Source organism: Botrytis fragariae, assembly GCF_013461495.1.
Source record: "Botrytis fragariae strain BVB16 chromosome Unknown tig00000001, whole genome shotgun sequence".
Lineage (NCBI taxonomy): Eukaryota > Fungi > Ascomycota > Leotiomycetes > Helotiales > Sclerotiniaceae > Botrytis > Botrytis fragariae.
The window spans coordinates 3,659,254-3,684,980 of record NW_023500987.1 but is presented as its reverse complement, the minus strand read 5'-3'; the positions used below and the strand labels follow the sequence as shown (position 1 = coordinate 3,684,980).

The following is a 25,727-nucleotide window of genomic DNA, read 5'->3' as shown; positions in this document are numbered from 1 at the left end:
CAAATACTTCAAGCATCTCCAAACTCCAGCTTTGAATAGAAAGGTTTTAGAGCTTGCTCAAGTCAATGGTAAATTCTTATTAATCTGCGATAACATCATATCTGCCATAATGGCAGCATCTATGCTCTATCGACGAGCTCCAACTTTGAGCTCTTTCTCACGACAACCTCTCACTTCTACATCTTCTAGATACATCACCATGACTTCCCATCGATCATTCTCATCATACCTTGTCACTCCCTCCGAATTATCCGAAGCTCTGAAAAAGAATCCCCCCTCCAAGATCTCCACATCTCCCCGCACCGTCGCCCTTTGCTCAACATGGTTCCTCCCTACCTCTCCTCTCAATGGTCTCCAAACCTTCCGCGAAAAGCGAATCCCCTCCAGTCGTTTCTTTGATCTCGATAAAGTATGCGACAAACGTTCTCCTTATCCTCATATGCTTCCTGATGCGAAAACATTCGCATCCGCTATGAGCGCGTTGGGAATCCGCAGAGATGATACAGTTGTTGTATATGATTCTCACGAGCAAGGTTTATTCAGCGCGCCGAGAGTGGGCTGGACATTAAAGGTTTTCGGACATCCAAGTGTACATGTTTTGAATAATTTCAAATTGTGGGTGGAAGAGGGGTATCCAACTGAAAGTGGGGAATTCTGGGATGTTGATACTTGCGCATATCCGATTCCACAGCTGGATGAAAGTAAAGTTGCGGATTTCGAGGAGGTTAGTGAAATTATTAAAGATACTGGTAAAGAAGGAGCGGAAGGTGTACAAATATTGGATGCGAGAAGTTATGGAAGGTGGACTGGAAAGGATCCCGAGCCTAGAGAAGGTTTGACCAGCGGTCATATGAAGGGTAGCATCAGTTTGCCCATGGGAGAACTATTGGATCCAACTACCAAGACTTTGTTACCCGCGGACCAATTGAGGAAAATATTTGAGAGCAAGGGTATTGATCCGACAAAGCCTATCGTCAGCAGCTGTGGTACAGGTGTTACAGCTACCATTATCGATGCTGCATTGGCAGAAGCCTATGGAGAGTCGGGTGTACGAAAGGTATATGATGGAAGTTGGACGTGAGTTGCCCCATTTCTCTCGCTGATTCATTAACGTCACTAACCTCAACAGTGAGTTCGCTCAAAGATCCAGTATTCCAGACGGATCAATTGTCAAGGATGAATAATTTATTGCATTTCAGCGTTTGCGGAAAATATACCCACTCTACTCAAGGACTCTTTACAATGATGATATCTATGGTACGCAAGTTTCAGCGAGTGCAATTAGGTTACGGATTTTAGCTTTGCGAATAATAAGCAAGGCGCACGTGGGAATTTGATGTTAGGGAGGCATAGATGCATATGATGTTTAGCTGATGAAATATTGCGGAGGACAATCAATGGACTATTCAAAAAGACGTATCTTTCTAGCAGACCCTACTTTGTGACTCCTTTTCCTATGAGAACAGTGATGATCACTTCCCCGGACCAATCCTAGATGCGAAAAACCACACAGCTGAGTCCAAACATGCCGGTTGGTGCTTCCTCACTCCTTGCTTCCGCAGAAGAGCTCTTGTCCTAGCATACTATAGGCCATAGAAATACTAGAAGCTCAGCCGTTGCAATCTCTTTGGCCTTACGGCAGCATCACGCTATCATTTTTGAACGGCAACGATTGATTTTCATGCTGTGTACACGTTCTAACTTGACAATGTTACAAAATTGGCTGTCGGCACAAGTGTGCTTCGAAGAGTTTCATCTAGTTGCTATCTTTGTTGTTGACTTGCGTCCCCACTGTGAGCTTGCTATAGATTGTACCAGAGATACAAGCTCGGGTATCTGTTTTATTATCATTAAGATGGCGATGTAGAACATGAACAGATAATTCTGGGGACATTCTGGCTGGAAAACGGGTGATATTTCATTTTCGCTGGAATGCATTATTCGAATTGTGGAAATGAGAGGGACGGTGGGATGTTCGATGGTCGAAAGTGATGGTTCTGGATCAATGTCATCAGGAAAGTCTTGAGGAAATTGTGAAGGCAGAAAGGCGAAGTTGGTGGTGTAATGGTTTGAAGGGCATGTGATTCACTACCAATCTCCTATATGTTTTACATATGAATTTGTGAATGCCATGTACTTCCGTGGAGCGGTCAAATTAACCCTGGTGTTTCTGATATGGGTTAATATCTCACTTGGAACCTCTCTTATATAGTAAAACTCCAAACCCTAGAGGTTGCTCTAATACATTGCACCTCTAGCTATGAAAGTCAAGTACGATAGTGAATGAAGGGTTAATTGATGTCTCTTCCAGTTGAACATTCACCAATTCTTCACTCTTTCTTACTGCGCAACTCCTATCTCCCTCGTATCTCATATCTCCACTTATTTCTATACCTATTACCTACTTACATAAGAAGCTCCTCATCTTGTCTTTCTTCTCCCACAAAGTTAGAAGTAAATTACCTCAGAGATCTCAAGTGGCGTTGTGGTATCAGATCTCAATACCTGGTTATGGGTGCAAAGCCGATGAATGCTCACTTGAGACTTCGGGTGCGATTTATCTCTGCGTTGAAGTTTGGATGTTTGCATGCGAAGCTGTATCGCCAGTGGTTATCATTTCAAGTATTCCAGAAACACGAAGACAATAATACTTTCCTTGCCGATCTTCTGGATATCTACTTTGAGACGCGATTTAAGCGTAATGCGAGCAACGAAACTAGACACCCGTCCCATCCTCAGAATCAAGACTTATTCCTGAGAGGATTCAAATTCTCCATACACCTATACTTCTCGTTTCGTTTTTGTTACTCCTTTGGTTGAAGAATCTACTATCCATCGACTGCTATTCTTAAATATTGAATTTCTCAAAACGATTATCCAGCACGAACTTCCAAGTGAATAATCTAATCTCCTCTCACTCCTTCCCTCTCTTCTTCTTTATATTTTTTCTCTACATCCAAACAAAGACACTGATTCGTCCATCCTTCCCGTCCCTCTTCACACCTTATCATCTTCTTTGCCATCTCAATCTCACTTTCTCAACATTCACTCCCACTTCTGGACTCGCACTCTCAGCCTCAACTCCACCCCATTTCTCCACTTTTCCACTCCCTCCCACATTTATAAACATCCTCCCTCTTCCCATCTTCATGTTCTCGAGACACACAGGAAGTACTTTGAAGTAAAGCTTCAAGGTTCTGCTTTCCCATTGACACTGAGAAGTTTCTCTCCTCCTAATAATGAACCTCACACCAAGTTTAAGCCTATGGTTGATTTGAACAATACAAGTTTGCATTTTGTTTTTATTGTTAATATTTCGAATCTGGAATTCGGAATGTAAGCGAAAAGTCGATTTTTGCTGTCTATTGACAACTCACGAGTATATGAGAGTGGGAACTTTACTGAGTCGAGATGAGATGATAATAAGTTACTAGTTTTCTCCGACTTCTCTAGATCAGTTGTAGAAGTCAAACGTCTCGCATCCCTCATTTTTCATCATTGTACGACCTCGAGCCTTGTGGAATAGTCTGCTGAAGTTTTCTGTAGACATGTGGATCTCTGGGTACTACATTCTCTGTCCTTCAGAAACATTCAGTGACTACGTGATTGTATTTCGAGCTTGAATCATATCAAGAATTCGGCTCTAACTCTTCCTTAAAATATGCATTTTCTAACCCCTCGCCTCCTCTCAGGCCAATCTTTATCCCACAAAACAATAAGACCACTTCAAACCCCATCTCATATGTAAAATCTACCTAGATATTCCTATTCATAAAATCTCCTCTCCAGGAATACTTGCAACCCACTTTGCTCGCTCCGTATGGTGTTCGTTCTGAAGACAAGACAGCTTTGAATTCTGACACTAAAGCATAGATGTTTCAACAATCAAGATAGGATTGTGATTATAATGTGCTAGTAACAGATATGAATCTATCATCCCTCCCACTTCCAAATACCAGCCATACGCATGCGTATCTTTCCATGAATTTCTTCGTTTTCAGAAGTAATGTGGCTGTTTCATGATCGCTTTCTTCGCCCTCTGAAGTATTGAAAAGTTTCCAATCCTGGAACTAGTGTGATTAAACAGAAGATGACGCATATGAAAGTGCACCTGTTGAATTGATGTTGCAGAGAATTCTCCAGTTGGGATATTCACTTATCTTCTCACTCATATATCCGCTCCTGTACTTTATACCTCCATCTTCTATCTAGTACCTACCTCCCCTTTTCTTGCTCCTCCCAGTTCATACCCAGATATGTAAGCTCCCCCTTTAACTCCCAATTACATGTTCGTTTGCACACTCGCGGAGTACTTCCCTTCAAGCAGATTCAAGTGTGGATTAATATCACGCCTGAGTATTCTAAGATGCAGGTATCTGTAGAGAAGAATACTGAGTATACCTGCTCACTTGGACTTCGATGGAAAGAAAATGGGATGAGATGAGATGAGATAAATTCTTACCATACCATCGTTGTCGAAATATGTCGATATATTCAACAATACACGGCGAGTTGCTAATAAGAATAGACAGCTAATAATTAAAAAGCACAAAAACCTCACCTACTCAGACATATCAAAAAACAAGCTAGAACACAGGACACAAAATCAAGAGACAAAGGTCGATTTCTTCCCAGCTGCCTCGTATCTTCGGTTGATTATCCATGCCAACTCGACTAAACTCAACCACACACCTGTACCCATTATATTCATAGACAGGCATATTCTCGCGTCTGTTCTCAGATTGAAGTATGCATTTACCTCCCATTCAATCTTTCCAACGAACTTCCCCACCTTCATCCTCTTGTTTCGTCCTTCTTTTCTACCTTGTTCGCTTTCCTATTCACTGCCTCCTTAACCACCATCCTCCACCCACAACTTTCATCTCCCTCCCCAATCCCCGATCCATAACCCAACCCAATTCCAAACCCCACACCCATCTACATACCCCGTATCCCCATCCACCACCCCCCTATTGCAACCTCCAACAAAACACATGATATACCACATTACACCACACCACAATGATCAGTAATCAACAATTCACAATCCATAACGCAAAACTCATTATATACATCTAAATCTCACATCCCACATCCCCATCCTATCCCCATCCCATCCACATCCATTCACAATACACACACTAGATTCCCATACCCCCATATCCCATACTCCCACATTCCAGGATCCTTATTCCCTATCCAGGCCATCCCGACTCCCAAGTTGTTATATCTCTGCTTTAACTTTAATCTTAGATACAATCTTAAATACAATCTTAAATACAATCTTAAATACAATCTTGAATACAATCTTAAATACAATATCAACTATAATACCAACTATAATATCAACTATAACACCAACTATAATACCAACTATAATGTCAACCCTAATCTCCACTCCAATCCTCATTCTAATCTCCACCATGCCAACACCTTCTACTTAGACACAAATCCCATCTAAAAAACTCACTAATTGAACAAAACAGGTACTTAGGAGAAATGATTCAATTGTATTCTATTCTATCCATCTCTTCATGTCTTCAGTTCAGGTATATCATTTAGGTAATTTCATCCCATTCCCAGGTCATAATCCATGGTATCATCGCAATAATCCCTTCCATTCCAATTCCTCATAACAATCTACCCTGCTCTCTGATTCCCATTGTATCCCTCCTACCAACGCGAAACCATTGGTATCAAAACAAAATATTCAAACAAATATGTATGTATACCGGTGTACCAGAGCCCTTCTAATCTCTGTACAAACTCTCATAAAAATATAAACTCCTCATCCATGATATATGTAAAAGAGACCGAGACCAAACACCATCGCTAAACAAACCGGAAATAAAAAAGATGTTCTGGTGATCTACTCATCTTTCCCATCTTTCATCCTTCCTTGTCCAATCCCCAACCTGAATGCACACCCAAACACTTGAGATTATCATTTCTCAAACCTATTTCCCCCATCTCGCCCCAAACCTTTCAATATAGTTCTTTCTAACTGTCCACATCCTCGCTCTCTTCCCAAAGATATACATCGGCACACTTGCAGCCATTAAAATCAACTGAATGACCCCCAACCAAATAAATACCTTTTTACTTCCATCCCTCTCTAGCCACTCTGTAAAGAACAATGAAAAAACCAATCCATGAAAGATATTCTTCGAAAAGTTCAATGTCACCAATGCTTCACCAGCATACTGTCTGTAAGAATCCACACAAAATGTAATCGCTGTCGTCGAACCTAATGAACAACCAAAAGATATGATTCCGAAGAAGATAGTTGGAACGATCCAATTATCATGTATTTGAGCAGACCAACCGAAACCCATCAGACCAATTACTGTGCTTAATGCGACTGGAGCTGCCATTATAAGTCTGTATTCCGGTTCGTAGAGACCTCCATTTCTTCTGGACATAGCCCGAACAATGACATCGCTTACTTTTCCCGCCACCGCTGTACCTAGTACTCCACCTATAAAAGGAGAGAGATATATTAATCCAGTTGATAAAGCGGAGAAATTGTATGTATGTTTATCTCTATAGATGACAGCAACGGATTCGGATAGAACGATAAGCCAACCAATTGAACAAGCATAAACAATTGAAGACCATAGAACAGCCGGATATGTAAAGAGAATAAAAGGTCGACAGGCTACTATAAGCCATCTATCTTTGCTCAAACGACCATACCAAACTTTAAGTTGTTGTACAAAAGTTTGTTTGGGGGCTTCTCGAAGTTCTCGCGTATATTGTGGTCCAAGAGATGGTTCACGAACTGAAACTCCTTCTTCAACATCTCGAAGAGTTGCACTTGAGAGATTTCTTTCGATTGGACGACCACGATCGACATGATTTCCTCCGGTCTTTTCGACATTGCTATAGTGAGGTGAATTGAAGTTGTGTGAAGTAGTTACACCTGTTGATGTTGAAGATTCTTCTGGATGTCCAGAGTCGTGATCACGAGTAGCTGGTCGAGTTGTACTAGGATCGAATGAAACACGGACTACAGAATGTTGTTAGCTTAATGTCTCAATTTTATGAGAAGATCAGATCTTACCATCACGGTCCAAATGACTGGGTCTGGTCCGAGGACTTGTAGGTCTAGTAATAGCATCTCTATCTTCTTCCTTATCTTCTTCATCAATTTTTGTAGAAGTAGAATCTGAATGCATGTCATCCGGAACAAAACCAACATGCATACTTCGAGTTGGTTCAGCTGTTCTCATTTGCTGAATTTGTGGAGACCGGGCTGATTGTTGATGTTGGTCCCCTTCAGTTCCATCCAGTTGATGCGCTGCAGCAACATGTACTTTGGATGATGAATGTCTGAGACCTCCAAATGAATGAATGATTTGTGATATGTTGGAACCTTTTCTGCTGTGACTTCTCGATCTTGGTCTTTTAGGTCTTGGTGTTCGATCCCAGAATGTTTCTGGAACAAAGAAGAAAAGTAGTACCCAACAAAATCCACCGATCATTGTAACAATCCAAAACACCCATCTCCAACTAAGTGTCTGAATAATGACAGCACTAACGAGTGGTACCAAATTCTTTCCACCAAGCAGTAATAAGGTATAAATTCCGATTCGATAAGCACGTTCGTGTAGAAAGAAGATCTCTGCAATTGTAGCAGACGGTAAACATTCGACTGGACTAAGTGCAATACCTTGAACGATCCTGGCAATGAGAAGGGAGATATATGTTGGCGAAAGAGCGCACCATATACAAGAAAGGATGAAAAGGATTGCGCCACCAAGATAAACTGGACGTTTTCCGTATAAAATTGCTGTTGGAGAAGCAAATACTGAACCAACGCCAAGACCCATCATGTACAATCCGGTAGTAAGTGCAACATCGGCGGTTGTAACATCGTACGTATTCGCAACATTTGTAAATCCGGCAGCCAAAATTGGTGTCATACCACCTCCCAACATACAATATAATCCAAGGGAAAGTAATGCTGCATCTCTTCTCCACATTGGCCAGTTAAGAGGATCATTACTTGATTCTTCTGGTTGCGGATCCAAAACAGTTGACCCATCTTTTGTCAATTTCTTTTCCGACCGAGTTGAAGCTGCACGACTTCTATCGTATGGAGTTTGAGGTGGAAGTGTAGATGTTGAAGTTCTAGCTGGGGCATTTCGTAAACCTAATGGTTCATTTCGTTTGCCTGTGAGAAGGAGAATCGAACCTGGAGAATAGTTTGTTAGATTTTATGCGAACTGAGGGATTGTCTGGAAATCTTACCAGGAACTTCATGGGTATCTGGTACATTCAAAATCCCCATACTCCATTTCGAAGGTCGAGGCACATCTGAGTCATTCAAATCCCCATCTTCCTTTTCATGGGTTGGAGTATTCGCAGCATAGTCTCGAGCGGAGAATGAGCGCGGTTCAGAAGGTCTTTCCCGTGGAGAGATTTCGGCATGCGAGTCGTCGCCCATTTTGATGATCGTAACTGATAGAGAAGGAAAGATCTCTATATCATATCCAGCGTGCGGTGGTTTTGGGGGACCGATCGAAGAAAACAATTGGGGGCAGACGGGCTTCACCAGCCTTGTGACGAGGCTGGTTGGAATTCACTAAGGTGTCGGTGTACTCGGGCCAAACCAATTTGTAGCAAACAGATATTTGTAGTGAGTTATGAAAACAAACACTCCCTCGAAGATGACTGTAGGTATCTCGATTTATAGGATAAGAAAGAAGAATGTAAGAAAGGTGTCGGTAGGTAGAGAAAGTATGGAGGGGCAATGAGGGAGTCAGAATGTCAGAAAGCCGACTTTCCTCACATGCATATATAACAATACGAGGATGAGAAATGAAGATCTTTTTGGGAAATCGGAGAATTTCTCAAGCAACTATATACTTGTACAAATAAGATACAAGCGATAAGGAAAAAAGGAAAGAGCTTAGAGGAAATTAATATAAGAGATATACTTTGTACTTGACCTAGTTACCTTGACCGTAAGGATGAGATGGTAAGGATGAGGGATGAGGGATGAGGGTGGAGGGTGGAGGGGTTGGATGATCAAGAAATCGTTTAATCGTTTAATCGTTTAATCATTTTTCTAACCCCTTCATTTTTAATTAATTAGACGGTGTAGTATTTGATTTTTGGATTTTGGATTAGATATTATCAACGCGTTACTGTTTATTGTTTACTATCTACTATTGATCATCTATTATTTATTGTCTGTTATTTACTATCTACTATTTATCATCTATTATTTATATCTACTATCTACTGACAATATCTACTGTCTACTATCGACTATCTACTGTCGTCTATCTACTGTCGACTATCTACTATCTACTACTTACTATCCACTCAAGTATCCATCTAGGTATCCCTCACTCAATGACGACAAAATCACAACTTCAGCTCAAGCATTGAAGATTCATTCCAGGTTAGTACAAGATCACTCCATGATTAGCCTACCAACTACCGTCGAAAACCTCATGTTGTGGCAGAAAAGAGGACCCTGAATATGTGAAAAGGAAGGTCATATGGGGTCAATAGAGCGCCACAGAGACCATCAATGGTAAAAATGATGGAGACACAATGGCGGTGGAGTAATAAGGTTAAGGATTCTAAGACAAAACTCTCGAGGTATTCTGATAAAGAGGTAAAAGATAAGCGCCGCTCGAGTTTGGAAAGTGGGAAAAGGATTTTGAGTGGTCGAAGATGTGAGAATGTTGTGCGCATGTTGGCTTGACTCCAGTTGTACTGTACACGATGACCAAATTCCAAGGTAGATGATGAATGTACGGGGGTTTCGACTCAACTTGAAGTTAATGTTGTGATGTTGATGTTTGTGGTTGGAGATGATGATGATGGGGTGGTGGATAATGATGAGTTAGCGACGCTGCCACACATACATGCAACCGTCTAGGAGCTATTCTGTACAAGGTTAAAAAAAGCAAACGGAGCTTATACGAAGATCTCTATAGATCTTAAGCCTCATTCCTTCTTCAAGCCTCCCATTAAACCCCTGTATAGCGCACCTCACACAGTGTCACTATATCATCTTGCATCCATTTGGCATCCTACTTGCAGGGGGCATATCTACTAGGTATTCAATCATCTTGGGTACGCCGTGCATCTTTGTCCCAACTCCCAAGTATTTGGCAGATAACGCGCGCTTCCCGATATTTACGCCTTTGTCGGCCAAGAAAGTTTTGTGAGTTATGAGCTGTGGGTTGAGAAGGCTACGATATTAACAAAATTGCCTATTTCGTCTCGTTTGTACTTGATGTTGCCCAACCCAATAATGGGGTTATCCGAGGTTTAATCATTCTCTACGCATAACTTCTTCTCGTCTCATCGTTTCGTGAAAAGCACAGCTACCTCCTACTCCCTAGCAACCGACAGATTCAAGAAGTCGAACTACATGTGGAAGTACCAAAGAGGACTTTCTCTTCACGTAATGCCTATCTTCAAATGCGCGATTTACTTGATTCATTCTACATTATCGTCTGTACAATCACTGTACAGAGTACAAACCATACTGCCATCTCGATTTACCACTCAAGTGCTCACCATCTACCTACTTCGTGTCTATCTCTTCTCATTTCTTCCAACCCCTCTTCCAGATATTCTAATTCAAATTCTCAATGCATAGAGTGGAACACAACTTCACAGTGGAGAATCCAACGTCCAAACCCCCAGCTGATCACAAGTCATCTGTTCTCCATCCATCATGCACAAGCCTGACAACCAGCTTCCTCCTTGTTTTTTTTACTTTTTCGCTCCCAGGCCGGATCCATTCTTATCCCCAATCTGACATCAATGCATACCCAGGTAAGACACGCCTGCCTCTCTATGCCGCACGTTTTCTGAAACCATCGTATTTGTGATACCCCAGATTTCCAATCATTGCCTTTCGGACAATACCGAGTCGAAATTTCCGGGGTAAGACTACTTGTCTGTCCTATGCGAGTGGGTATGGAGTAAGACTTGCTTACTTTGATAAGATGTTCGTTCGTCTATTGTCTGCTACTTTATTTGAGAAATATGCCAACGTAAAGTGGTTTGCAGTTTACGTTGGAGGTTTCAGTTCACATGCATTGCAGGTAGGTATTTCACACGTACATTGCGTATGTCTCTATCGATGTTAGTAACTCTTTCTTCCGATACTTTTTTGATTTATATGTAACATGAGGTCGAGTGATCAAAGTTTGTCCCAAATTATAGTCTTCCAATTTAGATGAAATGGTTTCTAGCCGAGATATCTGGCAAACTCGATGGAGCGGTTTCTTGCATGAGAATAGTCTTGAATTTTTGAGCAACCAATAACAATTTCATCTCAAATAATGTCTCCTTTAATCGTTTAGTTGCACTGCTTAAAACACAACTCTGGCATCTTCAGATTTGATGAGTCGAGAGCTAGTAACTTTCCGAATGGTTCTATTGTATACAACTAAATCCCACGTTCATTCCCATCCTCGTCCCTCCAAACCGACAACCATCCCATTCCAACACTCTCATCACTTCATCCGTTCCACTACTTTTCTCCCCGTCGGAATAAAAATATGAAATACAACCTCAATAGTTTCCGAACCTCGATGCTTAAGCTTTGAACGATGGCTGCAGCTTCACATTACCTGATCTTCGCTCTTCTTCCCATCGACAACCAAGCCGCTTGACGTACACAATCATTCCATAATCTTCCCATCCATCCACCCATCCATCATTCCCGCTTTCAAAGCCTGATAAACACAATACCAGTAGCTCACCAGAACATCTCATAATCTGATCTCCATCATCCACATCTCACAAACAGCTATCTTCCTAAAATCACACACACAAACTGTCATCTGCTCATCCTCCTACCTTAATTCCCATCTCTCAATCCACGATCTGCAATGAGAAAACCGATGAGTCGAGTATGAACGCTTCAGAGGAAGAAGTTACATACACCATATTCATCTTCTCGGATCCTTTGACCGGACGATTGATCAATGTCCTTTGACTCATCCACCCATACCTTTCCTCTATTATCCTCCACCCTTCAATCTCCCAATCCACGATCTCCAACCTCAAAAACGATCAGCAAAGCGTCCATAGCTTGTCGAAACCACTATTAGCATGATATGCTATAATATTTCGCAAGATTATCATCCACGCCTTCAAATCATGAGAAATTCCTCAATCGAATCCCACTCATCCACTAACTCCACATCTCCTCCCACCCCTTTCTATCCTATCAAAATGCAAGACCGTTTCGACATCTCCCCAATCAATAATCTAAAACTATCATAGCACATGATTCCCCATCACCATTTGAAATTCCTCGTAACTAAATCTCTAGAAACCTCAACCTATCTCCTACTCTCAACTCGTATACCAAACTCTATCCATATCTTTCTCCTTCTCCCAAGTTCCTATTCCTCAACTTCCGATCCCATAAGTTTACTTCACTCTTACATTCTCCACCCGCTTTCTGTCCTTCTGGCTCCTCATCCCTCCTTTATTTCTCGAATTTCCATCAAGTACAAAAAACAAGGACACTTCACATCCTATTCTTCTTTCCCATTTCTTTCCACGGAATTCCTAACCAAAAAGTCCATTAATGAACCCCCCCCCTCTCTTATTCTCATCTTATACACATACATACATACACACATACACAGTTCAGATATACAAGATTGTAATATACACTCATTCACAACCATTGATAACTCAAACCTTATATATATATATATATTCGACTTCTCAAACGAGAAATCTAACGTATTCCTCAAATGACTGCCTCACTGGGATATCAATATACAAAAGAATATCTCGAAATCAAGCGAACCTAGTTCTAGTCCTGGTCCCAGTAGCTAACCATAAACTCCTGACACTAAAACTCCATTTCCATTTCCCTTTCCCTTTCCCAATATCCAGAATTCCCAAGGACTCCTCAAACATAAGCGAATTCAAACCCTATGCCTCCTCCCCCTCTCCAACCCCCAGCATCCCTCTCAAACCTCCCTCCACACCCCTCCACCACCTCCCTCTCTCCTCTAAATCATCTCCCGCGCCTCCAGCCCCCTCTTCCTTCCTCCTCTTTGCCTCTTTCGCAGCCGCTACACTCGTCATCCTCTTTCCTTCCAGCGGTATTAACTCCGCATTTAACCTCTCCGCCTCTTTATTTTTTCTCGGAACAAGTACTTGCAGTTGTTCCAACTGTCTATCCAATTCTCTCCTTTCCTTTTCTCTTTCCTCTACCAATTCCCTCGTTTTATCTAATCCCAATTTAAGATTTGGATTTCCTGGCCCTTCACCACTCGATCCATTCTCTTCCTTCAAAACCCTGATACTCTCCTCGAGCCCCTCAATCTTCTTCGGTAACTCCTCCAATTGTCTCGTTTGCAGCTGAATATGTTCATATTTCTTACACAATTCTCTCCCTCTTTTCTCCAACTCTTCAACCAGTTCTGCGACTTCGACTTTTTGGGCTTTGAGAGAGGTTTTGGAAATGAGGAGAGAAGCTTCTAGATCGATATTTTCTTGATGTTCGACTACTAAAGGAGGATCTCCGACAATGGCACGGATGAATTTCTCTTTGGTGACTTGTTCGAGATATGAAAACCGGAGTTTGGAGAAAAGTTCCTGGTGGGAATTGTTAGTATGTGTTTTGGGACTAATATTATGTCTCCATAACAGACAGCTTTTCTGTTCTGTGCTGCAATCGCATCTTCAATTATTCTGCCTCCACGGCAGTGGCCCCCGGAGGGCCAGCGGAGCGTCATTTGTTTATCAATGTATAATAGTCCAAACATCTGCCTCCATATCCCTCGTCTACCAATTCTAAAGCTCCCAGATAGCCAATAGAGCGCGCCATTAAAATCTAATGATTGATGGGGGCAAACCCCCAGACCCCCATAGCTCGCTACGCTCGAGATTCTTCAAATATAAACAAAGAAGAGAAAGCCAGAAGAATATACCTTGTAATGGGCCAAATCGGCTTCTAAACTCGCAGGGGAAGGACTCTCAAGAGTATCTGCGGCAGAGGCATTGGATGTACGAGAGCCAGATTTTAAGGGGGCGGAAACTGGTTCGGAAAGTTTGATGATACTTAATTCGTGGGATTTTTGGAGTTTGTGGAGAGTGGTGAGGGTGCTTTGAGGTGAATGCGCCATGGTGTGAGAAGGAGAATTGTTGTTTGGTGGATTTTAAGAGTCGTTGAGTCGAGACAGTTTTGGAAGAATACCAAAGACTCGTAGAATGATGTAGAAATCTACCTTTGTAGATTGATGTTTCTGCAGTTGCTGATTTTGTTTCTTTTGGAGATTTTGAATCGGAGGGGTGTCTGTCGCATCGCATTGTTTACTTTGAATTATTCTGCCATGCGGTGACAATATGATATAAATCCACACCCTTTCTCGGATATATTCTTTTGTTTTTGTATCATCCACTAACAAATGTTCTTAATTAGCCGATCAAGGTGTCAAGATATCATATCTTAGAAAATACGATAGCAACCACAAGGCTCCAACTTCAAGATCAACTGTACATACTTCTTCTTCACATTCTATTCGTTTCAAGATATCTCAATTCATTTTTTCTTTGACTCATTATTTTGCTTCGGTAACCTAGGTGTCTTATATCTGCAACATCACTTTTGATAAATATCATAAGAATCACGATAATACCTACCATCCCCATCCTCCATTATCACCATCAATCTTACAACTTCAGCCTGACACCATATCATCGCACAATCTACCACAACATGGCAAACGATACCTACCTAACAGACGATTATGTCGCCTCACTTCTTGCCGCCGATGCAAAATCCAGTTCTATAAAATATTCATCCATGGGTCTCTCAGCTTACGCCCCCTCATCCAAACCACCTCCCAATAAACCCAAGCCCAACACTCGTTTTTTGCGAAACATTATCAGAGATACGGATAATCATAATAGCGCATTATTAGCCAAAGAAGCTGCGGAGGCAAGAGCTAGATTGGAGAGTTTATCGGGTGGGGCAAGACAGAGAAAGGTTGCGCCGACCGATATTAGGAAGAGACAATTGGGGGATATTAAAGCGATTCTAGGAGGGCCAGTAAAGAGAAAACGGGAAGGAGAGGATGCAGGGCGGGGGAGTGGGAAGAGGGAAGATTCCTCGCGCACAGGAGAAAGTGCAAAGATTAGGAAAGTGGGGGATGAGGAAGATGGTGATCGCAGAAGGAATAGGAAAGACATCGATATTTCTGCGGAATTGATAAGTCATAGAAGGAGGGAATCGAGACGTGGTGAAGAACGAGGTGCGGATGAGGAAATACATAGGGATAAACGAAGATCTAAAGACAGGCGGAGAAAACATCAAGACGACGACTCGGAAGAAGATGATCAATCTCAACGAAGAGAACACAGACGAAGAAGTACTTCCGAAGATCGAGAGCGCAGAAGGGACGAGAGAAAAAGATACAGAGAGAGAGACAGATCAGGTTCACCTCGAGAACATCGAAGTAAAGAATCAACTTACCGGGACCGAGATCGATCACCCCGTCGCTCGCGAAAACGCTCCTTTTCACCACCCTCAGAGGATGAAAGAAAATCCTCCTCGAGATCACATAAACATTCCTCATCCCATCCCAAGCGACATCCATCTCCAGACGCAGATTCATCCGATTCCGACCCCCTCGACTCAATCATTGGACCTCGTCCCGCCCACGAAAAACAACCTCTTCGAATCCGTGGTCGTGGCGCTGTATCCCTCGGTTCTACATCAATGGATTCTCGATTCCATGCAGATTATGATCCGAAGAGTGATGTACAACTTGAAGATAATCTTGACACAGCAGGAGGGGAAGGAGAAGATTGGGATCAAGCATTAGAAGCTCTACGCGATCGACAGAAATGGAAAATGCAGGGGGCAAATCGATTACGCGATGCGGGGTTTTCGGAAGAGGAAGTTAAGAAATGGGAGAGAGGAGGTGAGAAGAGGGAAGAAGATGTGAAGTGGAAAGGGAAGGGAGAGGGAAGGGAATGGGATAGAGGAAAGGTTGTTAGGGGTGATGGGACGGTGGGATTTGAAACTGGATGGGGGGAGGCGAAGATGGAGGGTGTTTTGGGATCTAGTGTAGATTCGGAGTTTGGGAGATTGAAGTAGAGGGAGGGGTAGTGAGGAGATGGGAGTTATTTCGTGGGCGGTTGATTGAATTCAGCAGGTCGTTCGCTATTGAGTAATTGGAAATGGAAACTGGAAATTGAGAAGGGAAGAGAAATAGGAATCGAACATATGATCACGTCTGATTTAGAAAGGATTGGGATATCGGGATACTGGGAATTGGATAAGAATGAGGGTGGATATGAGGTGAATCCCACCTAGGTATATCAAACACAGTAATACAAAACAGATAACTCAAAATCCGCGCTCTACCTTTTCTTTCTTTCCTTTTCCTCTCTCAGAGCAGAGAATACTCATAAACCTATGATTCATGTCCAATCAATACCTGGTATTCGACTCTGAAGATACCATCTTATCATCTTATTTAGCACTATCTATCTACCGTTACCTATCTTGATACCGTCTATCAGTATTATGATAAGTTAATCAAAGTAAGATAACGAGAAATGTATACTCGATAGCTGATAGGTATTCAGAGAGATAGTTGCATAGATAGCTAACTAGGTATCTAGATAGATACTAGATATGATGGATATGATGGATATGATATAGCAATACTGGAGGATGAAATTTCGATTTCTTCTTCTCTCTCTCTTTCTCTTTCTCTTTCTCTTTCTCTTTCTCTTTCTCTTTCTCTTTCTCTTTCTCTTTCTCTTTCTCTTTCTCTTTCTCTTTCTCTTTCTCTTTCTCTTTCTTTCTCTTTCTCTTTCTCTTTCTCTTTCTCTTTCTCTTTCTCTTTCTCTTTCTCTTTCTCTTTCTCTTTCTCTTTCTCTTTCTCTTTCTCTTTCTCTTTCTCTTTCTCTTTCTCTTTCTCTTTTCTCTTTCTCTTTCTCTTTCTCTTTCTCTTTCTCTTTTACTCTGAGTCTGAGTCTGAGTATAATACTCTAAGGGAGGAGATGAAATGAGAGAGATGAAATAAGATATAATACCTACCTCCTCTAAAACATCCTACTTTCCAAATCTATCTAGATACTTTTCGACACATATATAATATCATATAGTATCAATCACATCAAACAACATACCCTCAAAATCACAAATCACAATATCCCACTCAACAAGCAAGCGCCTACTAGGTATATAATCATACATGAGAAACGTATTAAATTATCACTACCAAAGTATCAAAAGAGAATGTGCTCTCCGCTCATCTCATCCCATCCCATCCAACTCATCCGAGTCGACAAAATTTCCCATCCTGAAACTCCTCAAGAAACATAGTCTTCTGCCCACAAACGAACCAAAATCAAATTCATACCCATAACAAATCATATCATATCATAGGTAGGTATTCAAACTCCAATCCCAATACGCCTATCCACCCACAGAGACGCCATAAATACAGCCAACCCAACTAATTCAACTCGCCTTATAAACACATCAACCACTGCTAAGTACACATATATCCATCCAAAGGCTTATTTATCCCATCTCATATAATTGCACTGCGGATTGGAAGATACAAAGGATGTCTCTTTCCACTGAGTCGTGTTTGTTCGACTTCAAATACTCGTCGACTCCACTGCCATTGGAAGCAAATGCGTTTAATTATATGATAAGTATAAGTAATCGATGATTATATTCAGAATGTTCCATACCCCGTGTCGGTATAAGGATCATAATCAGGCCAAGTTCTCTTCACCCTCTTAATTAAATTTGCATTGAGTTTGACCCCTGTAAAATTTCGTGGGAGTGTTTGGCCAGCTCTGTATTGATTTCAATGTTAGTATCTCTGAGATTGGCAGCGCATCGAAAACAAGGGTTAGGGTTAAGTTTAGGGTCAGGGTTAATCCACTTACAGTAACATATCGACCTTGATATTTCTCGCCTTATCCTTCAAACCGACCTGAGTAATATTATCACGTTCAAATTCACCACGTTTTTCAATCTCTGACCACCACGGACCGAGATCACCAATGTAGTCAATAAGAAGTTGTGTATCTTCATCAGACCAAGGCGTACGAGTTTGTGATACACTATAACCATTCTTAATCGCTTGTGCTCTTACATTTGAATGAGCGCTGGCTTGGGTAAATGAATGTGCGACAGTGCCTGGAGGATCATCCGGAGGTAATTGCACACTGCCTTCATCATCGTCTGGAACTTGAGCTGATCGAGATAGCTCTTCCCTGCGTTGGGTTTCTTGTTCTAGGTCTTCTTGATTTTGTTCGTCATCATCATTCTCAGGGGCTAAGATTGGTGATGGAGATCTGTGTTTACGAGGTGGCATCAGTGCTCGAGAGCTTCCATCAACTTCGGTACGCGCTCGTTTGCTACGTTGGGGCTTGGGTTTAGGTACGTTTTGATCGGCTTCAAAGCCCTGATCTTCGCTAGGATTGTCGTCATCTGACTGAACTTCGGGTGATGCGGAGGCTTCTCTAGAAGCTTTTCTACTAGGCAAATCTTGTGCTCGAGAAGTTTCACCTTCCTCGGTACGTGCTCGTTTGCTGGGCCGGGCTGAAGGTTTAGGTGCAACAATTCTACGCCCGGGTTTCGTTTTTCTTTTGTCGGTTTCAAAGTCGTCATCCGAGTTATGGTCTTTATCATCCGACGAAATATTTGCATCGCCGGCTTTGCGCTTGTTGTTTTTTGGTTGGGATAGTTGAGGTACTTCATCATCTGCTTGAAGGACTGGAGGAGGGCCTTTGCGCTTGTTAATTCTTGGCTGAGATGGTCCCGGATCATCCGCCTGAGAATCTATGGGAAACCCTTGGCTGTCCTCGTTCCAACCCACTTTTTGGGCATTCGGGTGTTTCCTATACATCCCACTACGCTTTGTAGTAGCCGTTATCAATGGACGACCTCGAGATCCCAGGGGTTGTTCAGGACTTTTATTTTCTTTATTCTGGGAATCGCTGTATTTCTTGAAATATTGTGTAATTCTGGAATCCTCTTCCTGCTGTTCTAGTTGTGACGAAGCTGGAATGTTAGAACTGACTTCTATACCACCACTTTTCCGACTTCCCGCCATCTTTCTGAGACCGACAAGTTTCGTTATAGCACTTGGGTTGTCATGAAAGCTAAGAAATTGTTAGCGGGAGTTTGTTTCTTTGAACTGTTGCAATGCAACGATAAGTGTTGTATAAACGATGAACAAATTCTTACTCTTTTCTTGTTTTTGGTGCAGACGCCTGGGGGCCCCTATCCGAGACTGTACTATCGTCACGTTCTAATACTTCCGGCTCGTAGTCTGCACGAATCTCGGGTTCGGAGTCGAGTTGACCACTTTTCACGATTTCTTCTTCTGCATCTGATTGAATATCTTTAACGACTTCGTCAAATGGCACCATCACATTCTTAATACCACCTCGGTTTTCAACGATCATCTCCAGCTCATCCCAGCGCTTTTCGCCATAATCGACAAGGTCATTGTAGAATTCAGATCTTGGAAATGATTTATTCAGACGATCAAAGTCGACATATCTACCCGAATTCTTTGCTTGGCCTGGAGGCAAGAACATACTGCGGATGATGTCCACCCTCTCGCCAGTTTTGATGTCGTTTTTCTTAAAACCACCCTCAAAGCAAGAAGTCAGGAGTTCATTAGGATTGTAATTCGGACCAGGTTCTAACTGACGGGCAGCAAGTTCAAAAAGCTGAGTTCGTATTTCTAACATGATAGCGTGAGTTTCGTTGATCAATCTACTACTTTCTGATCCGAGATCTGTAGGCGCGGCAAACTTAGACACAAATGGGCGAGGAAACATTTTCTCTAAAGATTGCAGAAATAACATTAACTCTTCTTGTGAAACTTCATTATCCTCACGTAGTTGAATAACTTGGCCTAGAAGAGTTGCAAGATTCGCTGATTGAAGAATTGCAGCAAAAGGGGTGGCCCAATCACCGAGACCACCTGAGCCAAAACTTGTAGCATTTAATGACCCAGAGACCTTTTCTAAAACGATGTCAACTTCAATAAACTGTTCTCTTCCATATGGCTCTTTGTAAACCTCAAGTCCATTAGAAAGTGTTTCCAAAGCTTTAAGATGACGAGCCATTTCCTTTTGGCGAATATCTTTTTTAGTAGATTTGCTGATAATGTTTTGAGCCGTATTGTAAAGGTCCGGAAGAGTCTCAATAGCCGATCTGGAATTGATGATTTGCATTACCCGTTTTGTGTGTGATGTTGTACGCGTATCGTCTGAGAAGTCGCTGCGGTCTTCGTTCCCTGAATCGTATTCCTGACCACTTGCGACCTTGGTTGTGTCAAGATCTTCCTCCTCTTGGTCTGCCACCTTGGTGGCTTCAGGATCCTCCTCCTCCTCCTCCTCCTCCTCATCGGCCTGTTTACCAGCTTCAGGATCTTCCTCATCATCGGCTTGTTCACCAGCTTCAGGATCCTCGTTCACCTTGGCTTGTTCGGCATCTTCTTCCTCAGATAATGCTTCTCTATCTTCTGCAACTATAGACAATTCTATATTTTGTAAGCAATAATTGAAAAACACAATGTTAAGGATGCTAACCTCTGCGACTGGGTGCTTCTTTGCGAGCAGTTCTGCGACCACCCCTAGAATTTTGTTGCTCATTTCCAACACCCGTATTCTCAACACTTTCTTGGCGAGGTCTACGAGCATCCAAATCTATACTTTGGCTACGAGTGGATCGCGTGGTTCTTCGAACTGGACTTGCGGGTTTGGTTGGTGGTGAAGATGGGAGGTCTCGCGACACCGACCGCGCAGATGTTCGAGCCATCTCGAATATCCTGATGCGACGATCAGAGGAATAGTCGTACTCAAAGGAGTTTGGCGCAATAGGATTTATGTCTTGTCGTAAATGTCGCGATGGTGTTTGTTAGTGTAGATGTGTGGAGTTGGTATTGTTGTGTGGATGAATTGACGCGTTTTGTGTTGTGTTGCTGGGGGTGAAGGTTGCAGTAGGAAGTGGGGGAACGACGTTAGACCTGAAAATTGAGGCTATGAGGTCGCGTGATCACGTGTTAGATATTCCTCTAGCCTTGTTGTCGTGAGCAGTTCAAAAGCAATGTTGAAAGTGTAAAGTGTAAAGTGTAAAAGTGTACATGAGGTGCTAGGTAGGAATAAGAATCTAACAGATAGTTCTCAGGTAAACCACTTTCAATATGGAAAGAATGAGAATAGAAAGCATACCAAAGCAAGTTTCCAAGGAATAATAGGTGTCTAGGTATGTATCGTGTCAATTCAAGTTCTCTGAAGCATATTGCTTCGTTAATTCCTATCAGGTCAGATACATGCGCGAGAGTAAGGTATCTGGATAGCACATCCTCTACGAATATAGAAACCTTTTCCATTACTTGATGCAGTCAATTCAACTCTCCAATTCTACGTACATCTACCTGCATTCGTGCTTCCAAAGAATGGTCTAGACGAACCAATGTGTGTAGTATGTAAATAGAGTTCTTACCCTTACCTCTTCAATGTCAATCATTGACTTCTTGATTAGGACCTTGGATCAGGGGGGGACTAACTGGATAAATATCTGGGCATCTTCTCCTGAGAAGCTTCAACTTATCTAGATATTGTACTTGTAGTGTTGGCTTTATTTGTATTGTCAATCGACCTGAGCATTTCTTGTTTATATTACAAATAATGACATGTAACACACTCGACTATGCTCTTCAATTCGCGTATGGTTCAGGGGTTCACCGGTTTCTTAGATCTCCCTTAGCAACGCCTCAACTCAACGCCTTTGACGCCTCATATTCTCTCCTATCTAGAACTGCCCCGTCCAGTGCAGGTGTTAGAGTGCAGATGTTAGATGAACCTTGAGCCTTTATGGGTCCAGAAGAATCCCCCGAAGCCACCCAAAACGTACCCCTTGGACTTGCACTTCCCAAAGCCGCTCAAATGTTAGAAAACGATATCTATTAATAAATATTGCTCCCAATATCAATCAATTGAACCAATCATCATTCAAGCTGACTACAAAAGCATCAGCCACAAGGAAAACACGGATCCCTTTTCCTTGAGGTTTCCTCTTTCGGTGCTCTGAACAAATATTATCGTATTGCCGTATTACCTTCACACATCCATCCCATCGTATGAATTCTACTACTACGACTATTTGAAACCCTTTTTTCTTCTTCTCAATACGCCTTTTTATTTCATACCAGACCCTTCTTTGAAAACTCAATTCAAGGTACGGTTTATTCAATTTCATGAGAATCATTAACTATCGAACTTACATTTAAAACCTACTAGACACGTCATTGGTTCTCTTCCTCCTACAATTCCCCCATTGACGCCTTACGCATCCTCACATCTAACGATTACTATCCCCTGATTACACCTCTTCTACATCTCAACGACCTTCTCATTACATCTGCCAACTTCAATCTAAAGATATAATTCAAGATGAGATTCCGGAGAAAGCAATCCCCATTGCTTTTACTGTTATTGCCATCATTGGCTCTAGCTCTATCTCCTGCAGCACAAGATAACATAGCTGCCGTTTCGAAAGATACCGATGCGCAAACAGGAAAATTAGACAAGATTGATCCATCAGCAGCGGTTACAACTACTGTCGATAATAAACCATCGTACGGACTTGGTACGAAAGATGCGCCCGTTGATGGTAAAGATGGAAAACCACACGCTGGGCCATTTGTAGACACCACCAAAAAGGACCCCAAGAAGGACTCTACAACAAGTGAAAAGGCAGATACGAAGGATTCAAAAGATTCCAAAACTGCCAATTCTAAGCTTAGTGATGGAGAATTGGTCCCACCTACAGCCAAAACAACCAAAGAGAAGCCAATGCTTGATGCCCATGGCAAAGAAATCCCACAAAGCAACGATGGAGTTATGAACGACCCAGGTAGAGAAGCACCTAAACATGGCACAACTGGTACTGAGGGAGGTGTGAGTGAGAAAGATAAAACACGAAAGGGTCAAGAAAGTCAAACGGGAGAGAAGGTTGAAAAGAAACCCGCATCACCTAAAGAAGCACCACCTCTACCTCACGATACCGAACAAAAAATTCAAGGCGACACCAAAGATCCGCAGAAGAAAGACTCGACGATTAAAAAGGGTTCCGCTGACGATAAGGAGACTGGTAGTACGGATAACTTTGGATTGGATAAACCTACAGATCTTCCAGATAAAACACACAACGATCCCCATCCAATTCCTAATTCTGCCAACAAGGACCATTTAGATGTTACGAAATCCGATTCAAAGGGTATTCCAAAGCTTGAATTAGAAGGAGAGGGCAATGACGGTCTTATTCAACCTTTACATTCATATCTTCTCTCACTTACGATGATTTTATTCTCTGAAATCGGAGATAAAACATTTCTAATCGCAGCATTGATGGCAATGAAGCATGATAGACTCCTCGTGTTTTCCGCCGCCTTTTCCGCATTGATTGCTATGACAATCCTGTCCGCTGTATTAGGTCATGCAGTACCTACCTTAATTCCAAAACGGTTCACCAATTTCTTAGCTGCAGGACTATTCTTGATTTTCGGAGGACGTTTATTGAAAGAAGGTTTAGCCATGAGTCCAGATGAGGGTGTAACTGAAGAAATGAAAGAAGTCGAAATGGAACTCGAAGAAAAAGAACATCTTGCAAAACAACAAGGAAGAAGACGTTCATCGGTTTCTCCATATGCTTTGGAGATGGGTCTTGGAGGAGGACAAAGAGCAAGCACAAGAAAATCTAGATCAGGATCACGTCTTCCTTCTCCACCGAGAAGTCCTTCGACATCTTCAGATCGATCCCCTTCTCCTAAGAGATCAACATTGAAAAGTGCCGCAGGAGGCTTGAATAATCTTCTTTCATTATTACTTAGTCCAGCATGGGTTCAAACATTTGTAATGACTTTCCTTGGAGAATGGGGTGATAGAAGTCAAATTGCTACTATTGCTATGGCAGCTGGTCAGGATTATTGGTGGGTTACTGGAGGAGCAGTTAGTGGACATGCAGTTTGTACTGGTGTGGCTGTTATTGGTGGGAGAGCTATTGCTGGCAAGGTCAGCTTGAGAGTTGGTAAGTTTTTGCTCCCTACATGACGCTTTAATAAATCAAACTAATTATTTTGTAGTAACATTAGGAGGCGCAATTGCCTTTTTAATCTTCGGAGTCATCTATCTCGTCGAGGCTTTGTATTATGCTTAGGGTGAAAAACTGGAACCCCTTTTTCTTTGAGTACTGGAGGACATCAAGATCCTATGTAACAAGATTCAATTCATTCGGTTCAATTTTACCTCCTTCACTTCTTATCTCGGTCTTTCACTTCGGAACCTAAACTACCAATTAATACATTCATTTTGCATGCTTCTTTATGCAATGAGGATGAAGCGAGTTTTTCCTTTTTTCTTTTTCGGGGGTTGGTTGGGTTTTGGTCTAGGAAGCGAATGCACAAAAAAGGAGAAGAAGGAGAATGGGGGAAAGTTACATTACAATACTACTTACTTTGTTACTAATACATGAGGGATGGATTGATGGATGGACGGGGATGAATAGGTAAAAGGATGACTTGGTTGGTGATGGAGGGTATGGAAAAGAGATACCTAGTATGCATTATTATTGTACTCTATTTCTATCAGCGACGTAATGGAGGAGATGAGATGGTATGGATTCTGGATGGATACGTCTAGATGATAGATATGGTTGTGGAGAGGAGAGCGCGGGGATGAAAGTTTCAACAAAGAAGATTTCATTCATCGAGGAACTGCACTGCACTGTGCTGTACTGCGTATGTATGTATGTATATATGTATGTATGTCCCTGGGTAGTCAGTTGAATGATGCGAAGCGAGAAGGGAAAGAAAGCAAAGAGAGAATAGAAAGTGATTCCTGCATACTCGAGTATATCTTTTTGGGTATTGGTCTGTCTGATATGAAATGATGTGACGGGTGTGCTGTGACGTTTAATGAATGAGTGAAGTGAAGATACGGTATATGTTGGAATTTGATAGTGGTCATCCAGCAGAGAGGAGGATGAAGAGAGGAAATAGAGGGAATAGGTAGATGAAATGTGGAATTTGTATGTTATACCATTGTGAGTTGAGTTTATTATCTTGAATTGTATTCTTTTTATCCCATTTGAGCATATGGAAGGTGGTCTGATTGATTGATTGATTGATTGATTGATTGTTCGATTGATTGATTGATAGTTCATATTGAGATATTGGGTTGTTTTGGTGTGTGAGAGATCAGATCAGATGAGATGAGATGTGATGTGGTAGATATGAGTGTGGGCGAGTGAGTAGATAGATAGATCATATAAGAGTTAGTGGTGAATATTCCTCGATATAGATATCTTATCTGAATGGATATACTAGATAGGTATTCGCGATTCCTGATTTCATTTCTTCTTATTGTACTGTTCGAAATATATACATATATGTATATATATGTATATATATATAATATGGGGTTTTATAGGTAGTTACAGGTATATTCATGGATTCACGTACTCACACCTCAATTAGGTTTAGTTCCGCGGGGAGAGAAGAATTATGTCATAATGTCATAGCTACGAGTACCTACCTAGCTATGAGGTGGTAAAATACTTGGAGCTCGATTGATTGATTGATGGATGTGATGAAGCTTTCATATTTATCTATCTATCTATCTATCTATTACTCTGTAGGATAGATTATTTTGTTGATATATCTATT

At 41.8% G+C, this 25,727-nt stretch overlaps 6 protein-coding genes across 6 annotated transcripts; 3 read left to right on the top strand and 3 right to left on the bottom strand.

The window, feature by feature from the left end:
- Positions 1 to 109: 109 nt before the first annotated feature.
- Bfra_001121 (putative thiosulfate sulfurtransferase protein) lies at positions 110 to 1,184 on the top strand (the record flags this gene model as incomplete). The annotated part of the gene is made up of 2 exons (XM_037331559.1): positions 110 to 1,077; positions 1,130 to 1,184. The coding sequence occupies 2 exons, from the start codon at positions 110 to 112 to the stop codon at positions 1,182 to 1,184; spliced, it is 1,023 nt and encodes a 340-aa protein (XP_037197892.1).
- A 4,773-nt stretch (positions 1,185 to 5,957) lies between these two features.
- Bfra_001120 (putative mfs1 family protein) lies at positions 5,958 to 8,449 on the bottom strand (the record flags this gene model as incomplete). The annotated part of the gene is made up of 3 exons (XM_037331558.1): positions 5,958 to 7,009; positions 7,064 to 8,197; positions 8,254 to 8,449. The coding sequence occupies 3 exons, from the start codon at positions 8,447 to 8,449 to the stop codon at positions 5,958 to 5,960; spliced, it is 2,382 nt and encodes a 793-aa protein (XP_037197891.1).
- Positions 8,450 to 12,933: 4,484 nt separating this feature from the next.
- Positions 12,934 to 14,132, bottom strand: Bfra_001119 (putative 60s ribosomal protein l37 protein; the record flags this gene model as incomplete). The annotated part of the gene is made up of 2 exons (XM_037331557.1): positions 12,934 to 13,602; positions 13,938 to 14,132. The coding sequence occupies 2 exons, from the start codon at positions 14,130 to 14,132 to the stop codon at positions 12,934 to 12,936; spliced, it is 864 nt and encodes a 287-aa protein (XP_037197890.1).
- A 593-nt stretch (positions 14,133 to 14,725) lies between these two features.
- Positions 14,726 to 16,108, top strand: Bfra_001118 (putative ribosomal protein l37e protein; the record flags this gene model as incomplete). Its single annotated transcript, XM_037331556.1, has 1 exon — positions 14,726 to 16,108. The coding sequence occupies one exon, from the start codon at positions 14,726 to 14,728 to the stop codon at positions 16,106 to 16,108; it is 1,383 nt and encodes a 460-aa protein (XP_037197889.1).
- Positions 16,109 to 17,708: 1,600 nt separating this feature from the next.
- Positions 17,709 to 20,818, bottom strand: Bfra_001117 (putative myb-like dna-binding protein; the record flags this gene model as incomplete). The annotated part of the gene is made up of 4 exons (XM_037331555.1): positions 17,709 to 17,832; positions 17,926 to 19,146; positions 19,232 to 20,540; positions 20,590 to 20,818. The coding sequence occupies 4 exons, from the start codon at positions 20,816 to 20,818 to the stop codon at positions 17,709 to 17,711; spliced, it is 2,883 nt and encodes a 960-aa protein (XP_037197888.1).
- Positions 20,819 to 22,455: 1,637 nt separating this feature from the next.
- Bfra_001116 (putative transmembrane protein pft27 protein) lies at positions 22,456 to 24,220 on the top strand (the record flags this gene model as incomplete). The annotated part of the gene is made up of 2 exons (XM_037331554.1): positions 22,456 to 24,091; positions 24,147 to 24,220. The coding sequence occupies 2 exons, from the start codon at positions 22,456 to 22,458 to the stop codon at positions 24,218 to 24,220; spliced, it is 1,710 nt and encodes a 569-aa protein (XP_037197887.1).
- Between the last annotated feature and the right edge of the window lie 1,507 nt (positions 24,221 to 25,727).